Source organism: Tenrec ecaudatus, chromosome 2 (genome assembly GCF_050624435.1).
Source record: "Tenrec ecaudatus isolate mTenEca1 chromosome 2, mTenEca1.hap1, whole genome shotgun sequence".
Classification (NCBI taxonomy): Eukaryota; Metazoa; Chordata; class Mammalia; order Afrosoricida; family Tenrecidae; genus Tenrec; species Tenrec ecaudatus.
The window spans coordinates 237428552-237449234 of record NC_134531.1 but is presented as its reverse complement, the minus strand read 5'-3'; the positions used below and the strand labels follow the sequence as shown (position 1 = coordinate 237449234).

Sequence of the window (20683 nt, the reverse complement as noted above, 5' to 3'; positions counted from 1 at the left end):
TGAGGCCTCCTCTGGTGAAGTGGTTTTTAAAATGCACAAGCAGAGTGATCATATACGAACAATGAGCAACGGACAGGCAAACCACTTTGTTGCTCCAGAGACTGGATCAGAACATTACATGAACTGAGAACATAAACCCGGCATTGTGTTGGTATTTATCCTTATAGTAGTGGGCTCATAAAACAATTGCCCTTTTATTATGGTGAACTTCAACAAGCAGAATGATTTCCAGGTGCATCCCTAAAATGAGGTACTTCCTGGTTTCATTGCTGCTTGTTAGATATGCATAGTATTCCTTTGTGCACATGTACCAGTTTCTTTATTTGTTAGTCTATTGATGGGAGTTTGAGATGTTTCAAGCTTATTATTGTGAACTATACTGAGATGAATGTGAAAAGCATATTTCTTCATGTTATGACTCTTACTTCTTCAGAGTATATATCCAGCTGAAGTATTCCTGGGTTGTAAGGAATTTCTATTCACAATTGTTAAGTAATACCTTATAATTTTCCATCATGATTATACGTGTTTATAAATCTACTCGCTGTATATGACTTCCAATCTCTCCGCATCATCCCCAGAAATTTTTGTTTTTTTGAATTGGGCTATTAGTTTTCAGTTTTGATTTTCATGTCCACATGGCTGGTGATTGTAAGCATTTTGTTTAATATGTGGAATTATGTTGTATTTGTAGATTGCTTTAGGTAGTATTGACATTTTCAAAATAGTAAGTCTTCCTATCTAGGAAGACAGAATATTTTTTCATTTGTGTAGATCTTTTGTGGTTCTTTTAATAATGTTTTTGTTTTTTTTTGTGTGCAGATCTTTTGTTTCTTGAGATAGGTTGATACTTAGGTATTTCATCTGGTTTTACTTTAAAAATCATTTTATTAGGGGCTCATACAACTCTTAACACAATCCATACATCAATTGTGTAAAGCACATCTGTACATTCATTGCCCTCATCATTCTCAAAACATTTGCTCTCCACTTAAGTGCCTGGAATCAGGGCCTCATTTTTCCCCTTCCTCCCTGCTACCCCCTCCCTCATAAACCCTTGATAATTTATAAATTATTATTTTGTCATATCTTTCACTGTCTGATGACTCCCTTCACCCACTTTTCTGTTTTCCATCCCCCAGGGAGGAGGTTATATGTAGATCCTTGTAATCGATTCCCCCTTTATAACACACCCTCCCTCTATGTTCCCAGTATTGCCAGTCACACCACTGGTCCTGAAGGGATCATCCTCCCTGGATTCCCTGTGTTTCCAGTTCCTATCTGTACCAGTGTACATCCTCTGGTCTAGCCAGACTTGCAAGGTAGAACTGGTATCATGATAGTGGGGGGGGGGGACAGGAAGGAAGCATTTAGGAACTGGAGGAAAGCTGTATTCCTCATCGTTGCTACATCACACCCTGTCTGGCTTGTCTCTTCCCTGAGCCCTCTCTGCAAGGGGATCTCCAGTGGTCTACAAATGGGCTTTGTGTCTCCACTCCGCACTCCCCCACTTATTCACTATTGTGAATTTTTGTTCTGATAATGCCTGACAAGGTATTTCATCTTTTGGGAGGCTATTGTGAATGGTATTGTTTTCTTCATGTCTTCTATCAGAGCTCTGTTTGCAGGTATACAGGAATACAATTTATTTATGTTTGTTATCCAATATTCTGCTACTATATCAAATCCCTCAATTGTTTCTAACAATATTTTGTGGTCTTTGGGGTTTTCTACATAGAAAATTGTATCATCCGAAAGTAGTTAGAGGTTCACTTATACTTCACCTCAGTGAATTCCCTTGAGTTCTTTTTCTGTCTAATGTTTCTGTCTAAGAATTCCAGCATGATGTTAAATAAAAGTGATGGTACAAACGCCCAAATGTAGTTCCTCTTTTGAGGGGAAATATTTCAATTTCTCTCTCTTGAGCATATTAACTGTTAGTTTTTTTAATGCATGGTTATTACTAAGTTGAGGAATTTCACTTTATTTTTATTTTGTTAAATGTTTGTGTGTTTTTTTCTTGTTTCGGGATCCCATTGGGATATAGGTTGTTTCTCTAGATAGTGTCCCACAACTTTTTCGGCTTCCTTTTGATTCCTTTACTTTTGTTGTTGCTCATTGTTTGTCTTGTCCATTGTAGTGAATAATTACTTTTGTTCTGTTTCTTTACTTCCCTCTATTACGTAGGAATAGTCTCATGTTGTCTAATTCTAGTTTTCATTTTTTGGTATTCCTTTTGGCTTATAAGTTTTTCAATCCCTTCCATTGTTTTCATGAGCATTTTCAATCTATTTTATTTTGTCAATCCTTTTAAAGACATAATCTGAGCATCATACCATTCATTTTTCACTTATACTATGAAATGTTTTATAATCACTAACACAATCAGCTCCAAAAATTTTTCTTCCTTCTTGTACTCCTTGACATTATCTATCCATAACCCCTATCCTCCATTTTCCCTGACAGACCCCACAGGAACCCTTAATCTAGTGGTTGTATTTATAGTCATCTCTCCTGGCTGTCATAGACCCCCAAATTACAAAAATACATAACAGAGAGTCAGTAAGACTACCAACAATAAACAATACAACATATATAAACCCCAGTTTGGAAAAAACAAAAAGGAGGCAGAAAATATTAAAGATCAGAACAAGCTCAAAGTGTGGCAAAGGGTGATAAATGATAAGGTTTAACCATTCAAGTCAGATTTTTCATTTGAATTCACTATAATCGTCTCTAGAATACTCTATGTCTGTTCACCTGACTCCCATCCCTCAATAAGGGTCAGAAGGAAACCACCAGAGGCTTGTTTTATGTGTAGATCCTGCAAATGTATTTCAAGGTTCCCCTTTAACCTTCAGCAAACCAAAATTTCAAAGTTTCAATTCTGATACTATGCCCTCCTTCAGATTTTGATTATATGATTTATAATCCATGGAATCAACATTGGATTGCTTCTTGGCATGCTTCTTCCATGTGGGGTTAGTTGATGTCTCTTAGATGGCTTCTTGTTTGAAAGCAAACCTTTATGATCCCCACATCTCTTGAAGGAACCTGAGTAGGCTTCTTTTGATTTCGATTTCTGGTAATTTTGTGGCCTCTTTGTCAAATTTATCTAATGAGGTTTGGTTATTTTTGGCTGCTTGTGTTATTTTTCCCAGATTTTTTGGATGTGCTGCGGTGGGCGACAGCGTCTGCCATATTGTCGTGCCATTGTTAGTTGTGTTGGTGCTATTGGCTTTAGTAGAGGGAGTTGACCTTGGCGAGGAAAATGGAAGAGGACCAATAGGAGCTGGCAAACTTATGGTGGGGAAATGGAGAAAATGGGAGAGAGGTGATTAAATTGGGAAAGTGGAGAAGAAAAGAGAGGCAAATAAAGCCCTCGCTCCGGTGGGTGTGCCAAGTAATGTGTTGGTGTTTATTAGTGTGTGTGCTCTTGTTCAACTTGGCTCACTTTTTTGCAGGAGTTGTGGCTGCACAGGAGGAGGAGGACGAGTGTGTCTGTGTCCCCTTCAGAGTAATGCGCAAGAATCCACAGGGAGCAGGCCACGTGGGAAGGGGACAAAGGAAAAAAATAATCTAAAAGACAAAACAAAACAAAATACCCATAGTTTGGGTTGGGATTTCTGATTCCTTGATAGTGTTGTCTGCTATGCAGGAACAGTGAGGGATCGCCAGAGATGGAGAAAGTTAGGTTTTTAAAAAGGGCATTTGGTGGTAGTGGTGAGTGTTCCTTTGATGGACCACCCACAGCAGGTAGTTAAGATATCTGCACCAGCCTGCCCTCCTTGTCTGCTCTCCATGAAGGGACTCCAAAAGCTAGAGAGTGAAGAAGTACGGCTGGGTGTGCGGGAGCAGGGGCATGAGAGATCACATCGTGCAGTAGAACATGTAGAGAAATGTGTTCATTCATGGGAAATAGTTATGGAAAATCAATGAGTCAGCAGATGTTATTGATCTCAAATTTTGAGAAACTTTGGTGTATTAGCGTTATGTTATTGTCTGGCTCCCTGGGAGTACTGGACTTCCCTCTGGTGGGATTCCTCTGGTAGTTGTCGAGATCTTCCTGTGGTTGGTACCTGGCAGTCCTGTTCCATATCCGCCATTCATCTATCCTGTATGAGTTCTCCTTTCTGTCTGCCTCCAGGTGGAACATAGCAACTATCTGTCTTCACCTAATCTGTCTTCATTCATCTGATGCAACAAACATTTTGAAAGTATGTACAAAGTGCTAGATGTTTCTTTAAGCACTAGAGATACCACTGTGAGTAAATAAGAACATCTTTTCCTTCAAAGTGTTAACATTATATTGGGAGAAGCATAAATCTATTAGAAATATGGGAGTCAGACGCAGTATGAAGGAAAATATAAAGCAGATGGAATGTAACTACAGTGAAAGTAGGGCGTGAGGTCAGTTTTAGAGGAGTTGCTCAGATAAAGCCACTGCGGAGATTGGAGAGGAGCCCTGAATGAAGTAAGAGAGGGATAGCTGAACATGTGGAAGCCGAGTCCAGGCAGAAGACAGCGCACTCCAAAAGCCATGATCGAATATAAGGTGTAAGGCACTTAGGCTAGAAAATTAGTCAGCTTCCAGATCCATGAGGAATAGTTTTCATTTTATTTTTTATATGTGGGAAGCTCTTGGAGATCTCATAAATAATCTATACAAAGAAAAACTGGTCACAGGTGCCCTGTCGGCATTATTTGGTAAGCATTGGTCTACCACCTGTAATGTCACAGGTTCAAACCCGCCAACTGCTCCACAGGGGAAAGACAATGCTTTCTCCTCTCGTAAAGAGTTACAGCTACAGAAACCCTATTGTGGATCGCTGTGGGTTGGAATCACGCAGATAAGCGTGGGTTGGCTTGGGTTGGGTAGCTCGGTTTACAGGGCCCTGTGACTAGAGAAGAGACATTCTCAGGTCTCCTTTATCACCAGAAACATAAACCTCTGATACTAAAGGAGTATGTAATCATTTTCTTAAGTTTTTGTCTTATTTTTTAAGATGGATAACACAAGGCTTTATTTATTGAGGTTAGTTCTGCTTTCTATTTTTCCAAACTGAATACTACTGTGCTGTTTTAATATCAACATTTTTTAATGATTCTTAAAAGATTTCCATTTGTTTTTCTTCTATGCATCTTATAAAATTAAATTTTCAAATAAAAAACGATGCTTTTTGTTAATATAGATATATTAATTTTGCAGAATGTGGCATCAATTTCTGCAATATGAAGATATATAGTGACAGAGATGTCGTAGTACTCAGCATTCTTTTTGTTTTATTATTTATTTATTTATATTTTAAAATTGATTTATTGGGAGCTCTTATACCTCTTATAGCAATCCATGCATCCATTGTGTCAAGCACATTTGTACATACGTTGCCATCATTTTTTGCAAACCATTTTCTTTCTACTTGAGCCCTTGATATCAACTCCTCATATTTTTCCTCCATCCTCCACCCTCCCTCCCTCATGAACCCTTGATAATTTATAAATTATTATTATTTTCATATAGTACACTGACCAATGTCTCCCTTTACCCAAATTTCTTTTGTCCATCCCCCCTTGGCGGGGGTGATGGTGGGGATATATCAATCATTGGGATCAGTTTCCCCTTTCTCCTTCTTTCAGATGTTCTTTCTAAAAATATTAAGGGTATGATGATTTTAGTTGCAATTCTTTATGCCTGGAATCCCTGTCAATATATTGTTGTGATTCATTGATCTGACTTTATGAAAATTGAACAATCTACTCTTATCTGAAATTAAACACATAGATACACATATAGAAACTTAACTTATTTTGTTAATCACAATACTGTAGATTAACATTAAATACTCATTCCTTAAGCAAATACCATATCTTCAAGGTGCCAGGCAATATTCAAAGAAGTCAGGGTACCAAAATAAAAGATAATACTTATTTCATATTTCATGATAAACTTTGTGTGTGCGCATCCTGCATCCCCGAGTCCCAATACCCTGACCTCAGCTCTCAAACATTTTCCTCCTTTTCCTAGACCTGTAATTCTTCTTGATGGGTGTGAGATGTGGTTTCACAATTCAAAGTGTCATTGCCGTCATCTTCTGTATGTGTGCAAGGAGCCCTAGCAGTACTGGCGAGTAAGGGTTTGACTCCTCGTTCAAGGTCAGAGAGGAAGGTCAGGAGAAAGATGAGGCTCCCATCAAAGTTTAGAAAGTCTCAGACACACCATATAGGGTTGCAGGGAATTAGATTCAACTCAGTGACAGTGTGTTTCATAAATATATGGGCCCATCTAATAAGTTGAACCTCATCTGTCATGTAACCCTTCTATGAAAGAACCTAAGTAGTCTTTATGACTTGTCTTGTAGAACCTGTCCCTGTTTCAAAAGATGACAATCTCACTAAAAGGAAACACTTTTGACCCTAGATTAAAATAAAATACTCAAGAAAACCTTGAAAAAAAATGGTATATAAAGATAACAATTACTGCAAGTACTGGCCTATTCAATGATCTGAGACCTAGTAACTTAAAAAACAAGAAAAATAAACAAAAAACACTTAAAGACTCTATGGAGAAAACACCTGCTCTGTGGTTTTTGGCAGATAACAAGTGTTCGTATTTCTTAATAAAAAAACTTAATAACAAAAACATGTTGCACTTTTCGTTGACATTAAGCAGGTGGTTAGTAAAACGATTTGCATTTTCATAGACCTAATACACATTTCCCTTCTCTAAATGCATGGAGAAATTATCACAAATTGTCCTAGGGAGAGCAATTAAGATTAGTAATTTATTCTCCTTTGCATTTTATTAAACTTTAGTGAACATAAATAAATCTCAGAAGACAGGATAATATTTTTTTACTTCTTACATTATAAATTCATGCAACAAATTAGATCACATGACATTTCCTTAGATTTCGATATAGGATTTCACGCAATCAGTTGTTATTTTTTCGAAAGTATATTGGACAGTAAAAGAAAATAACCAAATCTTCCTTTTAAATTTATATTCCTATTTGGTGGCTCAAATAACCGAGGTTTTTAAATGGTATTATTATTATTTTTTACTTCCCACCTATGATTTGCATTACTCAATAAAAATTTAATTTGCAGATAAATGTTCTTTAAGTAAAAACATTCAAGTTTAGAAGATTGCTTTTTAATGTTAAGAAGGATTCCAGTTAAAATGTTCCATTGAATGCCCCCCCCCCCCCCCGTATGATGTCTTCAGGAGAGTACGATCAATTACACAACAGATATTTAGGTATCATTATTTTCCTCATTATTTGATTATATAAGATGACTTATTTTTAAATAATGTCAAGTTCGTTATTATCTTTTGTGGCTAAACACAAAAAGCATATATCAATTAATTCTAACTAATGGATATACTGCCCAGTTCACTCCAGTTCCTGGCGACCACATGCATGCAGAGTAGAATGCCTTCAAAGGTTTTCAGAGCTATAACTTTTCAGAATTAGATTGTTGGCCATGTCTTTTGAGGTATCTGAAAATATTTTGTCTAATATTTGGGATCTAATTATTTGAATTGCAACAAGGACTTAAATAGTTGTACTAAATATAATGCCATCTTTCCATTAAATAGTAATTTATTTTTATGTATTTTTTGTTAAATGTGTTCAGGTTTGTGTAAACCTGGTCATAAACTAAAGTTAGACCTGGTGGCTAAGTAGGTATATGTTTGACTGTTGTCTGCCATGAACCTGCAGCTGCAAGGTCTGCAGCTCAAAACTATCAGCCACTCCCCTGGAGAAAGGAAAAACTTTCTAGTCCTGTAGAAAAAGTTATAGTCTTGGAAACCCACAGGGCAAGTCTACCCTGTCCTATAGGGTCACTAGTAGTTGGAATAGCTATGATAGCCAATCGTCTGTTTGATTGTTTGTTCTTATCATAGATTCATGCAAATGTAGGAGAGCTACTTAAAATTGAACTATTAAAAATGAATATTTTAGTATTAAGGACCCCTGGTGGTGTGGTATAGTGGTTATGCATTGCACTGTGATCTGCATGGTTGGCAATTTGAAACCACCAGCAGCTCCCTGGAAGAAAGAATTGACTTTCTGCAGTCTCAGAATGACTGCAAACAATTACAGTCTCAGATACCCGCCAGGGGGGTCACTGTGAGTCAGCACCCACTGGATGGCAGTGAGTTCGGTTTGGTTGGGGAAGTTAGTTTTCAACATAAAAATAAAGAATAAACAGAAATATTAAAGTTCCAAATATCTTTAGGGTATTTTCTTTAGTTTTCTGTATTTTGTTGGGACATAGCAAATAGTTTATTGGAACCAATGGAGGAACCACTGAGCCACTCCATATGATACAGATGAAACACTTTATTCTTGGAAAGGTTAGAGTCTTATGAACCTTCTGTAGGAACGTTGGGAGTTGTTAGGAGTGGAGCTTGTTTTTTAATGAAAATACCAAGATTAGTTAGGAAATGAATGAGCTATCTCAGAGAGATTTTCAATTACATTATAATTCCAAAGAAATAGAAATAGAACTTCCTTGAGAAAAAATTAAAATGTTTACTAAAGCAAAACCTTAGCCATTGTTTCACTTAGGGCATTTCTCTGTAAAACGTTTTTCTGAAGCTCCACTGTATCTTTGGGCTGTCTCTGTGGTCTGGTGTGTTACATAGTAGTAAACAATGAAAGGACTGGACAAGACCATTATTATTTGGAAATTGAATTCCCTTACATATACTGTTTGCTTTAGGATTAGAATTGTACAACAAAATAATAATATAGTTTCAGCACATGTGCAGCACATGTGAAAACGATGTGGCCCTTTTCTACAATGGAAGGCCTCAGAATCATAATCACAGTCCTCATTAATCACATTATCTGATCTGAATTTCTTCCAAATCCCTCATCATTGCGTTTTTATCCAGATCAGAATGTTTCCATGAGCAACACCGAAAAAATACCCATTGATATCCATCTTAGAGTGCTGGAAATCTAGAAAGGTTGTCAGCATGAACTTATATGGCTTAGTTTAAGTATATAAATACATAATTAAGTTAAATAACCAGAAAATAAGATTATATCTTTTAATTGAAAACAATACACACATGGTTTGAAATATTTGAAAACTCAACTGCTTTATGAATGAAGAATAAGTCGTTCTCTATTTTAATCACGATATACCATAATTTAAAAATTCATGCTTTTTTATTTCCCTACTACAGGCCTACAGTTTAGACTTTAGAAAATTTGTTTGGAAATGATTATTTTATTATTATTTCCATATACACTGATTGACTCCTAAGACTAAGATACGTAAATTGAACTAATTTTACATTAATATCTTATGTGAACATAGGTATCACTTTTTGTGAGTTTGAAGAATTGTGGTGACTGGTGTGTTGCTCTGATATTGGAAGCCATGTCACTGGTATTTCTAAAACCAGCAGTGTCACCCAAACTAAGTGCATACTCTGGAAGAGGATTGGACTATTTACTTCAGAGGTATTAAACATGGAAAATCTAATGGTAAACAGGGAAGCATTGTCAGATACTTAAAGAGTCATGAATAAAAGCAAAGCATTGTCAGAGATCCTGACAGATGAACCCCTTAGGTCAGAAGCAACTCAAAATATTGGCAGGGGTCTTCACAAAATAGAGTTGACCATAATAACATGAATGGAGTAAAGCTTGTCGGACCTTCATTTGCTGGTTGGCCTGAATCAAAGTGAGAAGAGGCAGCTGGAAGTATCTATTAGTAATTGAAATTTGGAATTCACCAAAAAAGATTCTAGGAATATTGGAGGTGGTCAAAAATGAAAAGGAATGCATAATATATTTAAATTACCTGAAATGACATAGAATTGTCACATTTAATGAGGAAATCATATAGTTTACTGTAACAGAAATGACAGATTCAAGAGGAATGGTATTGCATTCATCATCAAAAAGAACCTATCCAGATACATATCGTGAAGTCCAGTGCTTTCTCGGATAGGATAAAGTAAACCAGTCAATACAAATCCAGTCATCACTTAAATTAACCACTAAAGGTAGTCTGAAGAAATGAAAAAATTTACCAAAAGTTTCCATCGGAAATTGATAATACAATTCTGATGCATTGATAAATTGATATGGATGTAGTATATTTTTCTGGTTGTTAGGAGTTCGTTCTGGCTCACAAAATACCTGTGTACAGAAAAAGGAAACCCAGGCTTGCTCTGTGCCAGCCTCCAAATGGTTTCTGTCAGAGCCACTGGGGCAGATGCTCCAGGACAGGTTATTTATGCCCAAAGCCAGGATTTCACGTTGAGAACTAGGACGTGACTGACACATGCCATGTTATTTCCGAATCACTTCGTATCCAGGCTAAATTTAGACTTTAAAGAGGGAAGCCTGCAGGAAGAGGAATGGACGCATTCAAATGGTGGTGTGGCCAAGAAGTTTGAAGTCACGAGGACTGCCAGAGGAACAAACCCATTTGTCTTGGAAGAAGCGCAAACAGAGTTCCTCTGGGCAGTGAGGATGGTGACGCTCCTTCTCAGAGAGTTAGGATATGCTATTGGGAGAGACCAGTCCCTGGATGCAGGGGGTGGCGAGGGGGACAAAATCTTCGTGACTGGGGAATCAGAAGCTCAGCGAGGAAGGCTTTTAAGGAGTTAGTGACACGATGGCTAAACAATGGGCTCAAATATAACAGCGTTGGTGAGAATGACTCCAAACAGGGCAGCGTTTCATTCTTTTGTGGACAGGGACACTGTGACTCAGGATGGATGGTGGCACCTAACAGCAGCAGGGACCATATGATACAGGTTTCCAGAAGAAAGCCGAGGCTGCTGCTCCCCCAAGGAGTTAGCCTCAGAAGCCCAGAGGCAGTTTCAGGCCATCCAACAGGATCGCTATGGGTTGGCACCGACTCCATGGCAGTGAGTTTGGTTCAGGTTTTATACAGGTTTTATGCTTTGACTCATCCTCTCTCTACTTTGTAAAAAAGGCGATTTATTCTCCATTGCAACGAATGTAAATTGGGAACGCATTGTAAATTGCAAAAATATTTTTTAAATGAAGTGCATGTGATCTGAGATGATTACATACAAAAGCTTTTTCAGAAAACATAAAGACACTTTGTTGTAGTAAGTGTCCTTGAAGCCATATGTGTGCAGAGTAACTGAAGTATTAAGCAATTTTACAGTATGAATAGAATGAATAAAAATCACTTAATATTAATCAAGTCTATTGCAAACTGCTACAAAAGGGAGCTTGAATATTTTCTTGCATAAAAAATATTTGTTCTTGCTTTAATATTTGTTAGAGAGCAAAGACTGCATTTTACATCATAACTTTATGAACTTCATTGTTTTATTTCAGATTTGTTTGAGGAGACTGACCACAATGTAAAAGGGAATAGTCACTGTTGCTTACCTAACCACGCTGTTTCATTTCCCTTGGCTGGCTGATATTCCTTGCAGTTCCTGATAATGAGCCAGTGCCACTTTATATAGCAGATATCTGTCAAAGAATTCCTTCTCTATTCCAATGAAATACAGGAAAATCTCGTAGAGAGATTTAGAGTATATGATATTAAAGAGAGGATGGTTACATTCAATCTCATATTAGAATTTTTCTCAGACTAATTAGTTAGCAAATATACAATGTATTTTTCCCTAAGGATTGTAAATATTCTGTTGCCTCTACTTTTCTTGGCAGCCCAGGAGAAAAGATTTGCCATACTTATCCGATGAAACAAAAACATTTTCTTCAGCTTCCCTTAATAATGTCTAATTGCCTTCTTATAAATTAATGCATTTTCAAGTTTTCCTCTTTAATATTATTCCACCACTTATAATACAACCGAAATATTTTCAGGTCAATGAACAGTTTAAATATAATTATTTGAATACATCTCAAGATGTTTCTATGATTTTCCATTATTAGTCATGTAATCAAAGGATCATTTATGAAAGTCAATTATATGCATATCATATAAAAACATTAAATTAGTGAGATAAACCAGATTACTTATAGGACATATTCTATACACTGTCCTATGAAGAAAAGCATTCATGATTGTTTATAACTTTCCAAATAATTTTATATGTTTATTTCCAAATCATGCTGACTGAAGACAGCCAGATATAAAGTACTTGCATTTATGCCATTTGTCCTTAGAGAACTTTTAGTACTTTCTAATCCAGATCTGCATTCACCTAATCTTTACATTTGAATTTCGATTTAATTACAGAGGAAGAAGCCATCCCACACCTCGGTTTGTGGTGCGCTTACTCTATTGTGTGAACACATCACGGGAAAGAAAATCTGGCATTAGCTGACTTCATAGTGTACAGTAGCGGTCGATTATAAAGTGACTACACAGTCATTTGTTTTTCAAGTGGTGATTTGCTTTCAGGCCCCTCTTCGGGTGTTCAAAAACCCTGTGTTTGGTAATGTGCCAGTAAATTATGTAGGATATCCTCTCACTTCAGAAAGGCAAGTCAAATTGCAGATCCTGGCTCTGCCTCCCTGCTTCTCTATTGCTTCCCCTCTCTTTAATTGTGTCCCATTGTACGACGTCCTTTCTATTCCCCTCAATAATGTTTAGGTTCATGGAATGTTAATAAGCCTCACAATGAGGGTTATTATACAAATCCTTTATACTCAGACTCAAAAACGGAACTTAAAAACAGACTGACTGCTTGTATATAAACTTTATGAAACTTGCATCAATAGGTTTATTTTCACACCTTTCTCCTATAATTTTAAATGTCAGCTATAAGGTCTCCCTTTATCCACTTCAGCTCTCAGCTTAGCATTGTGGTGATCCTCAGACTGTGGTTTTTACCTTGCTATTCTGACGCCACAGAGTGCTCGGAGTTAAAAGGCAACACATGGGAGAGGGTTGACACTCAGAAAAGAAAGATGGGGAAACGTGAGGTAAATGCATTTTAAAGTGACCACAGGGTCATCACTTGTGTTAAAGGAGCCTGAGGTAAGTGTTTGACTGTAGCCCATTGTGGGGAATGAAAGCCGCCAGCCAGGACAAGGCAGAAAGGTGAGACCCCCTGCTCTGAAGATTGATAGTCTCCTACACCTTCCTGAGCACTTCTGATCTGCGGTCACTGTGAGTCTGAATTGACTCCATGGCCTTGGCTTTCACTGGGTTTGGGAAGAAACAATGGGACACGCAGAGTTTATGATAGTGTCATTGAAATGTTCGAAGGAAATGGTCCAACGGATCCAAGTTAGACGAAGAATTCCATGATATACTTGGCTATTTCATATAAAATGTGGATTTGCATTTTGTTGGTATTGTAATTGATAGTAGTATTAAATCTAAATTATAACTGTCCTTTTACTATTTGCTTTAGGAATATTTGCTGAATCTTTGGTAGCTGTATAGTTATCTACTTTGAACCAAGCATGATAAAGAATAGAGTAATGAAATTGTATCTAAAATGTGCCTTTTCCTATATCTGAGTTGAATTTAATATGTGGGTGTATATCAATTAACATACTTGCTTTAAATTGGAATATGTGTCTTCAGCTTCTTCAAAACAAAACATTGGGTGTAGATATTACTAGTGACTGTAACATTCATATTAACTTATGGCATGCCTCACACTCTTCAAATAATGTTGCAAACACTTATCCATATCAAAGAATTATGGAGCGTTCTGTCACAAACAAAACTAGCTTGCATAAATAGAAAGTTCTAGAGTAATATCTCAAATGTTATGATGTAGCACACTAACCATATGGATTACCAGTGTAAATCATAACTGCCCTTTAGAAGTAAATACAGTAGAACCCTGGAGCTCGATGCGGATCCATTCTAGAAGGAGCATCCAGATGCAGTGCAATTGAGTTCCGAATCATTTTTTCCCATAAGAAATACCTGCGAATGGATGAATCCATTCTTGACCACCAAGTTTTTACCCTAACCTTGCCTTTTTATACAAAACGTTACACAGAAATTTCAAATTAAATAAGTTCAGAGTTAAATAATATAATTTCAAGAAGAAACAACATTTAAATAGTTTTTTAACAGCAGTATGGCCCATACCTTGAGATTGATGAGGATCTGGATCTGTGGACACCCATGTGGAGAGGAGGGATGGAGAGCGAGCCATCTTTTGGAAGGTGAATCCCCTTCCATAAAATCAACTGACATCTGCATTTCAGGAGTTTTCCCCCTCATTTGCCTTTTTTCACCTGGCTGGCTTTTTCTAAAAATAATCTCTCTAATGTGGTCTGCTGCTCGCTTTTCCTTAACGGTTTCTAAAAGGGTTTAGAAAATTCTCATCCACACATCAATAAAATGGTTAACCAGTTCTTTATCATGATGATTCTTCTCGAACAACTCTTTCTTAGGAACCATGTTTTTTTTTATCTGAAAACAGTACAAAAAGTCACAAAAACTAAGAAAATTATAGCAAGACACTAGGAACACAGCCACAAAAGGTTTAAACAACATGTAGTAATAACGCCAACTAATGCAGAGTGACCGAGACACAAACTGCTTTTGTTTAAGAAAATCACGTGCATTCGGTCAGATTCCAATGTTTTGTTCAAGCTCTGATGCGAAATTTTCTTGAAATTTCATGTCAAAATCCAATTATGTCAAGTACTGATGTGGTCGCATACCAGGGTTCTACTGTATACCTCAAATATAGAATATCGCCCCTACAGTATTATAGATGATTCGTCTTTGAGCTATGCCTTATATGTATCATTTCACAGCCTATCCATAATTAGAAAAATAAAGACGGAGCCCTGGTGGCAGAGTGTAGGGTTGCGAGCCCTAAAATCAGCAATTTGAACCCACCGCCTGCTCTTCGGGTAATAGAACACGTTCTGATGCTGTAAAGATGTATCGCTCTGGAAACACAAGGAGCTGTTACTTGTAGTAGAACTACAAGGAGTAGGTTGCTACTGGCTGGAATTGATTTAGGGGCAGTGAGGTGTTTGGGGCTTGTTTGTTTTTTTGTATTCATAACTAAACATTGCCTAGATAGTTGATGCATACGATATCATTTTACAGATCACATTTTAATCTCTTTATTTCTTTTATATTTTTATTCCTGTGGCATTTAAATTCAGTGTCATTATTTACAATGTGAGAGACATAATCAGTATAGAAACTACTGGATCCTGAACACTGATGAAAAGAGAGCAAGGACCACATGCTTTTGTCAAGTCTAAAGTAACCCCCTTCCTATAAGTTCTTGCAGCTTGACAATATCTTGCAAGTGTTTTCTTTTATGTTCTCATTTCACATCAGGTGTGTACTACCTGACAAATTATTAATAATATAAGAACATTATGGTCTATAACGGTATTGTAGGGCTGTCATGAAAAGAACACCACAAACCGGATAATGTATAAGAACAGAATTTATCGCTGTAGATGCTGGAGACAAGGATTCTGAGGGAAGTTTCAACCCTTTGATTCCTTATGAAGCTTTGGGAGAGCATCTCTTTCCATTGCTTTCTTGTGGGTCCTAGTAGCTCCAGGAGCCTGTGAAGCATCAATAATTGTTATTGTTCTTTTTTCATTCTTTCTTTGCATGTCTTCCCTCTTATAAGGCTAACTGTCATATTGCATTAGGACCTGCCCTACTCCAGTGTAACATAACTGACAACACCTTCAATGACTCTATTTTGAAACAGGATTACACACATTCGGACATGGGTCCAGGCAGTGTTGGGATTAAAACAATTCATCAATGAGTTCACAGTTCTAATAACCATTTTAAGTTTTAAAAAACAATATATTGAAAGGTAGTCTATTATTTCATAGTTAATACTTAAATACTAATGATAAAAGTGGTACACAGCACTATGCTACGTTATGAGTTTTACAATATTAATGAAATATATTAAATATTAACGGACAAAACAATAAAACTGTTGTTGAAATATTTTCATGATTCTTCTTGATTGGCATTGTCACTAGCAATATCCTGCACTTTTATCTGACCATCATTGGATGTGTGACCTATCCTTAACCATCTTTCCACTGTAGGAATAGGGTCCTATTCCCGTAGACCAATTAGACAATAGTTATTGTGCTTGATAAATTAAAAACAGGTGACTTCTCTTCTATGACCCTACGATGTTCACCTTTGAAAGAGCCCATTTCCACTTTTGGTGAATTTACTGCAATTGTTCTAATAATATTTTTACCGCTTTGAACACTATTAGGAATTGCCTAATTCTGGGAATTTTGTAGAATGGTTTCCATGAAATCTTGATCATCGTAAATATTAATTTGGCAATTAAAATCATTAACTGTGAGCAATTGTTCTTCAATTGATTTTCATAGAAAACATACTTCTTCTATTTTTCATTAATATGGCTCCAAAATCTTCAGAAAATTAATTTATTCGTATCTATGGTCTACAACTTGCTTTTGAATGTCAACAATCCTTTAGTTTTTTCAAACTCATTACAACGTTCTCTCAAAGTTTTGCGGAGGAAGTCTGACAAATTGATTGTTTTCCACAAATTTTATATTGTTGAAGGCTTCTAAAATAATTAATCCATCGACATTTTTTCATATGGCTCCTTATGTTTCTATTGGTTCCCTGTGTCCCACCGTCTATTGGTTTTACTGATGAGGAATACCAGTGCATGCATAATATTGCAAGGGAATCGGGGCATATCCCAAAGCGTAAACAAATGACAGCGCATCATCTTTTGGCTGGTTGGCAAATTTTCTTACTTTATATGTTTCTTTACAGAATTAATAATTGCAATGGAATAAAAATATAGTAGTTCATAAAAAGTATAACAATTTTAAGAAATGAACAAATAGTACAAGCCTAATTCCATCTACTTTTTATACCTATGGATGGAATGAACATTAAGGTGTCTAGAATACACTGTTGTGCAGATGAATATTAATAATGAGCAAATAATGTAAACTTGTGATTTCCACACTGGGTAGCTGTTCACCTGCTCACTTTAGAGAAAACTCTGATTACAAGTTCCATTTTACCAACCAGTTTGCTGAACTCACAAAAAACTAATTATCGGTTTGCTGAACTGGTGCAAACTGGTTAAATCCCACCAATGGATTCAACATCAATATATAATTTTGAGTGAAACAATTCAAACTAACAGGAGCCCTAGAGAATCAACACACGCTAATTAAGTTTTAATATCTGCAGACTATTTGGCCTGTTTTACTTTATTTTTGTAATTTAGGAGTTGAATCAACTAATTAAATTGATACATCATGATGAAACTTCAGTAGAACTTACTGTGCAGTGTACAGAAGTTTATTTCTTATTTTCCCCAGAATTTTAAGACTTTATTTTCCTTTTCCAAATAAGATTACTCATTCAGTGACATTGAATTGATTCTAACAGAACTATGATAGTCTAGATCAATTTCCTTTGTAGGATTAACAGTCTCAAGAATCTTCCACTCTACTTCTTTATACTTCTCTAGATGTTTGGTGTTTTAAAAAATGCATAGCGTATCAATTAGGAGTCAGTTTGGCTGTACCAAGAGAGAAGTTTCTTTCTCTCCCACACTAAAGAAGGCGCCGTCGGCAGTGGCCATGCCCCCTTGCCTGGGCAGCAGCAGCAGCACTAGTCCCGGGATTGGAATGACATCCGCACTCAGAGGAGCCAGTAAGCTTTGTCCGACCTCATCTGGCACCAGGCTCACTTAACTGTGTGGTTTGCAGAGCAAGAGATGGAGTCTGGTAGCACAGGGAAAATATTTACAACTTCTTTGTATGTTAACTGATAAACGTAGCATGATTTCGTGCCTTCCATAGAGAACCCGAGGAGCACGTTGTTCCTTCCATTGTACTCGTTTTCCAAGGCTGACATTAGGACAGTAAACATGCATCTGCTCCTGGTCAGAAGCTGGGTCTGGGTTATCTGAAAGTGCTCCAGTGTTGCTAGCTTGATGGAAATCGGTTAATGAAAGGTTCAGTTTTCCCCTTTATCCTCCAAGGCTCCAGCTGGAAGACAATCGGTCTTTTCCCACTTGACTCCCCTTAGCGCTGACATCATGTTTTACATTATGACATTTTCACAAAGCGATACACAGTGTTAAAAGCTGGGTTGCTTATAATGTAGAAAAACTGTAGTTAAAATCTAAATGAGAACGTTTTCAGTTGGAATTACATTTTTTTCAATGCTTTTTGGAATGTCTAAGTGCCATCTTGATGATATTTGGACTATGTATTTTTATTATATAACTTATCAGCTGTTAGCTCTTTCATCTATTTTCAAAATTCTGTAATTTAGACTAGAAAAACTTGATGTTGCATTTGGGAACTTTCTTTTCTTTTATAGAGTTTAACTTGTAGTCTCTTGAAACTTTAAGATTATAATATAAAAGATAAATAAAGGAGATGATGAGAAATATGGGGACAATAATGGAACAAATAGAAGTTTAAATATCAATGTATTAATTATATTTATATTGTGAAACTTAAGATATTATCTATTTTTATCTTTTATAAAGTTCAGAAATAAAATATGAAAAATTATATTGAAATTACACTTAATAGATACCTTCTTCAATTATGACTCATGTAAAACCAAATACAAATCCTCTTATTTATCTATGTCCTTTGATTGGGAATTGAATAGTTGACTTCAATTTATAATGAAAATTATGCATACCTTCCAATATTTCCCACAAGAGACTTTGATGTTCACATTTATTGCTTTTTTGTTTAACTGTGTGTGTGTGTGTGCGTGTGTGTGTGTAGGAAAAAGGAGTAATGAAAAAGCAACTATTGTACATTTTTAACATTAACAGAGGAATTTCTGAATATTTGAAATGTATAGTTACATCTGAAATTCTCAGGGAAACCTCAGAGGTTAACCTGACCCAGAGGCTGCTGATGACTCCCCCTCCCTGTCCTTCTCAGGCTGTGTTCTTTTGAATGTGTCCGTTTAAATCTGAGTCTTGTACAGAAAGTAATTTAAATGAAAATTTTAGGGAAAGAAATGCCAAACTTTAAGCTATCATTAAAAATAATTTGATGATTGCATTTGGGATTACAGAATAAATTGTGTACTTCTGCTTCATATTCAAGTTGGGAAACTTTGATACACCCATTGGAAGCCAGTGGTTTATAAATATCTAATCCCATCGTTCCTTTTAATAAACATAAAAGAACAAAATAAATCCATTTATAGTTCTGAAAGAGTGCTCTGGAAAATATTCCATGCATATTTTCTTACTTAATACTTACTAAAAAGATGAGAATGAATATTTTGCTTTCTCCCATAGGATTATAAATCTAATAAAGGAAGCTATCACTTCCCTTTTTTGAAAGTTACCACCTAGGATTAAAAACTGGAATTCTGGTGAAGAAGACTATTCTCCAATCCTTCTCTTCTTAAATCGACTTCCCTTTTTTCACAGGCATTTATTTCATGAAAAGCTTGACAATGAAATTATTCACTCAGCATTACAATGTCTTGATCTGTTTTTCTTATTAAAATGCATTGTAACACCCCCCCACACACACACACATATGTAATATTTCCTTTTTCTTCTAGCAATGGTTGTTTTGAACAACCTGGAACCAAATACCACCTATGAAATCAGAGTCGCTGCGGTAAACGGAAAAGGGCAAGGCGATTATAGTAAAATAGAAATCTTCCAAACGCTTCCAGTTCGTAAGTAGTCTTTTCTATTGTGCTCTTTGTTGACATTCTCTTTACTTCAAATTTAAAAAGAATTTCAAAACGCAAGGGAAAGTGTCAACACTTGGGAAAGTGAATTATGTCTTCATTGAAATAGCTTCTGAAGTTGGCAGCATCTCAGATTAAGAGAATATTTTAACTCCAGACAAGGAAAAGAGAATACATGCTCTGAAATTCTGACAGTAGAACTTGCTTCAGGAATATGTCCCAGCCCAGAGGCACCCTAGTTATGCAGAGTTTGATCAAGATGATTGTCGAGCTTAGATTCTGTTCTGTGGAGCAATGGGCAAAGGTCTATGTGATATGCCAAATACACTGTGATTTTGCTGGGACGTTACGATCTTCTTTTCCTAAAATGAAAAATAAAGTCTCTAATAATAGAAAAGTAGAAGTAATAAATTAATCCATTACAACACTTTCTGAAGGAAAATAACATCTTATTTTTTGTGATCATTTTGCATTGGGTACTGTATAGTCAGTTGACGTACTGTGCTGCAGTTAAGATTAATTTTAAAAGCCTTATTTCTTCCTTCTGTTGTATGAATTATGATGAATGAGAAAATACTTCTTTTTTGGGCCATTATATGTATAGGCCAGGACAATAAAAGGGACAACAATAAACTGAAACACTTTTGATATGTTGCCAATTTTCTTTGTCCTCATCAAATCTGTGAAATGTTCTCTTTTCTCCACCCTCAAAGCTTTTGTGGGCCCTTGTTATTTTATCATTAAGTAAATATTGACTCATAATCCTACTTTCTGAGTATTTTTTCCTAACCCAACTTCCAAATGGATGAAGAAATAATTATAAAGTAAATCAGAAGGCTGTGCACAGCAACACCATGTCAGTGCCACACAGCCAGTAGCTCTTATTCCAAATTTCCAAACCCGGATGGTGCCCTTCCCATCCACATTTCTGTACACACCTATTGCATTTAAAATATTGAAAGCACCTTTTAAATTAAATCACCTCTATGTCTGTGAAAACACCAAAGGCAAGTAATTTCAGTAGCAAGAAGAAAAATAA

General features: G+C 36.3%; 1 protein-coding gene across 2 annotated transcripts in view; it reads left to right on the top strand.

Annotated features, from left to right (window-relative positions):
- The window catches only part of NCAM2 (neural cell adhesion molecule 2), a 595057-nt gene that overhangs the window by 505251 nt on the left and 69123 nt on the right, over positions 1–20683 (top strand). For both annotated transcript variants that reach the window (XM_075542416.1, XM_075542417.1), the window contains exon 13: positions 19510–19629. In XM_075542416.1, the coding sequence (XP_075398531.1) occupies positions 19510–19629 (120 nt within the window). The remainder of the gene's footprint in view (positions 1–19509; positions 19630–20683) is intronic.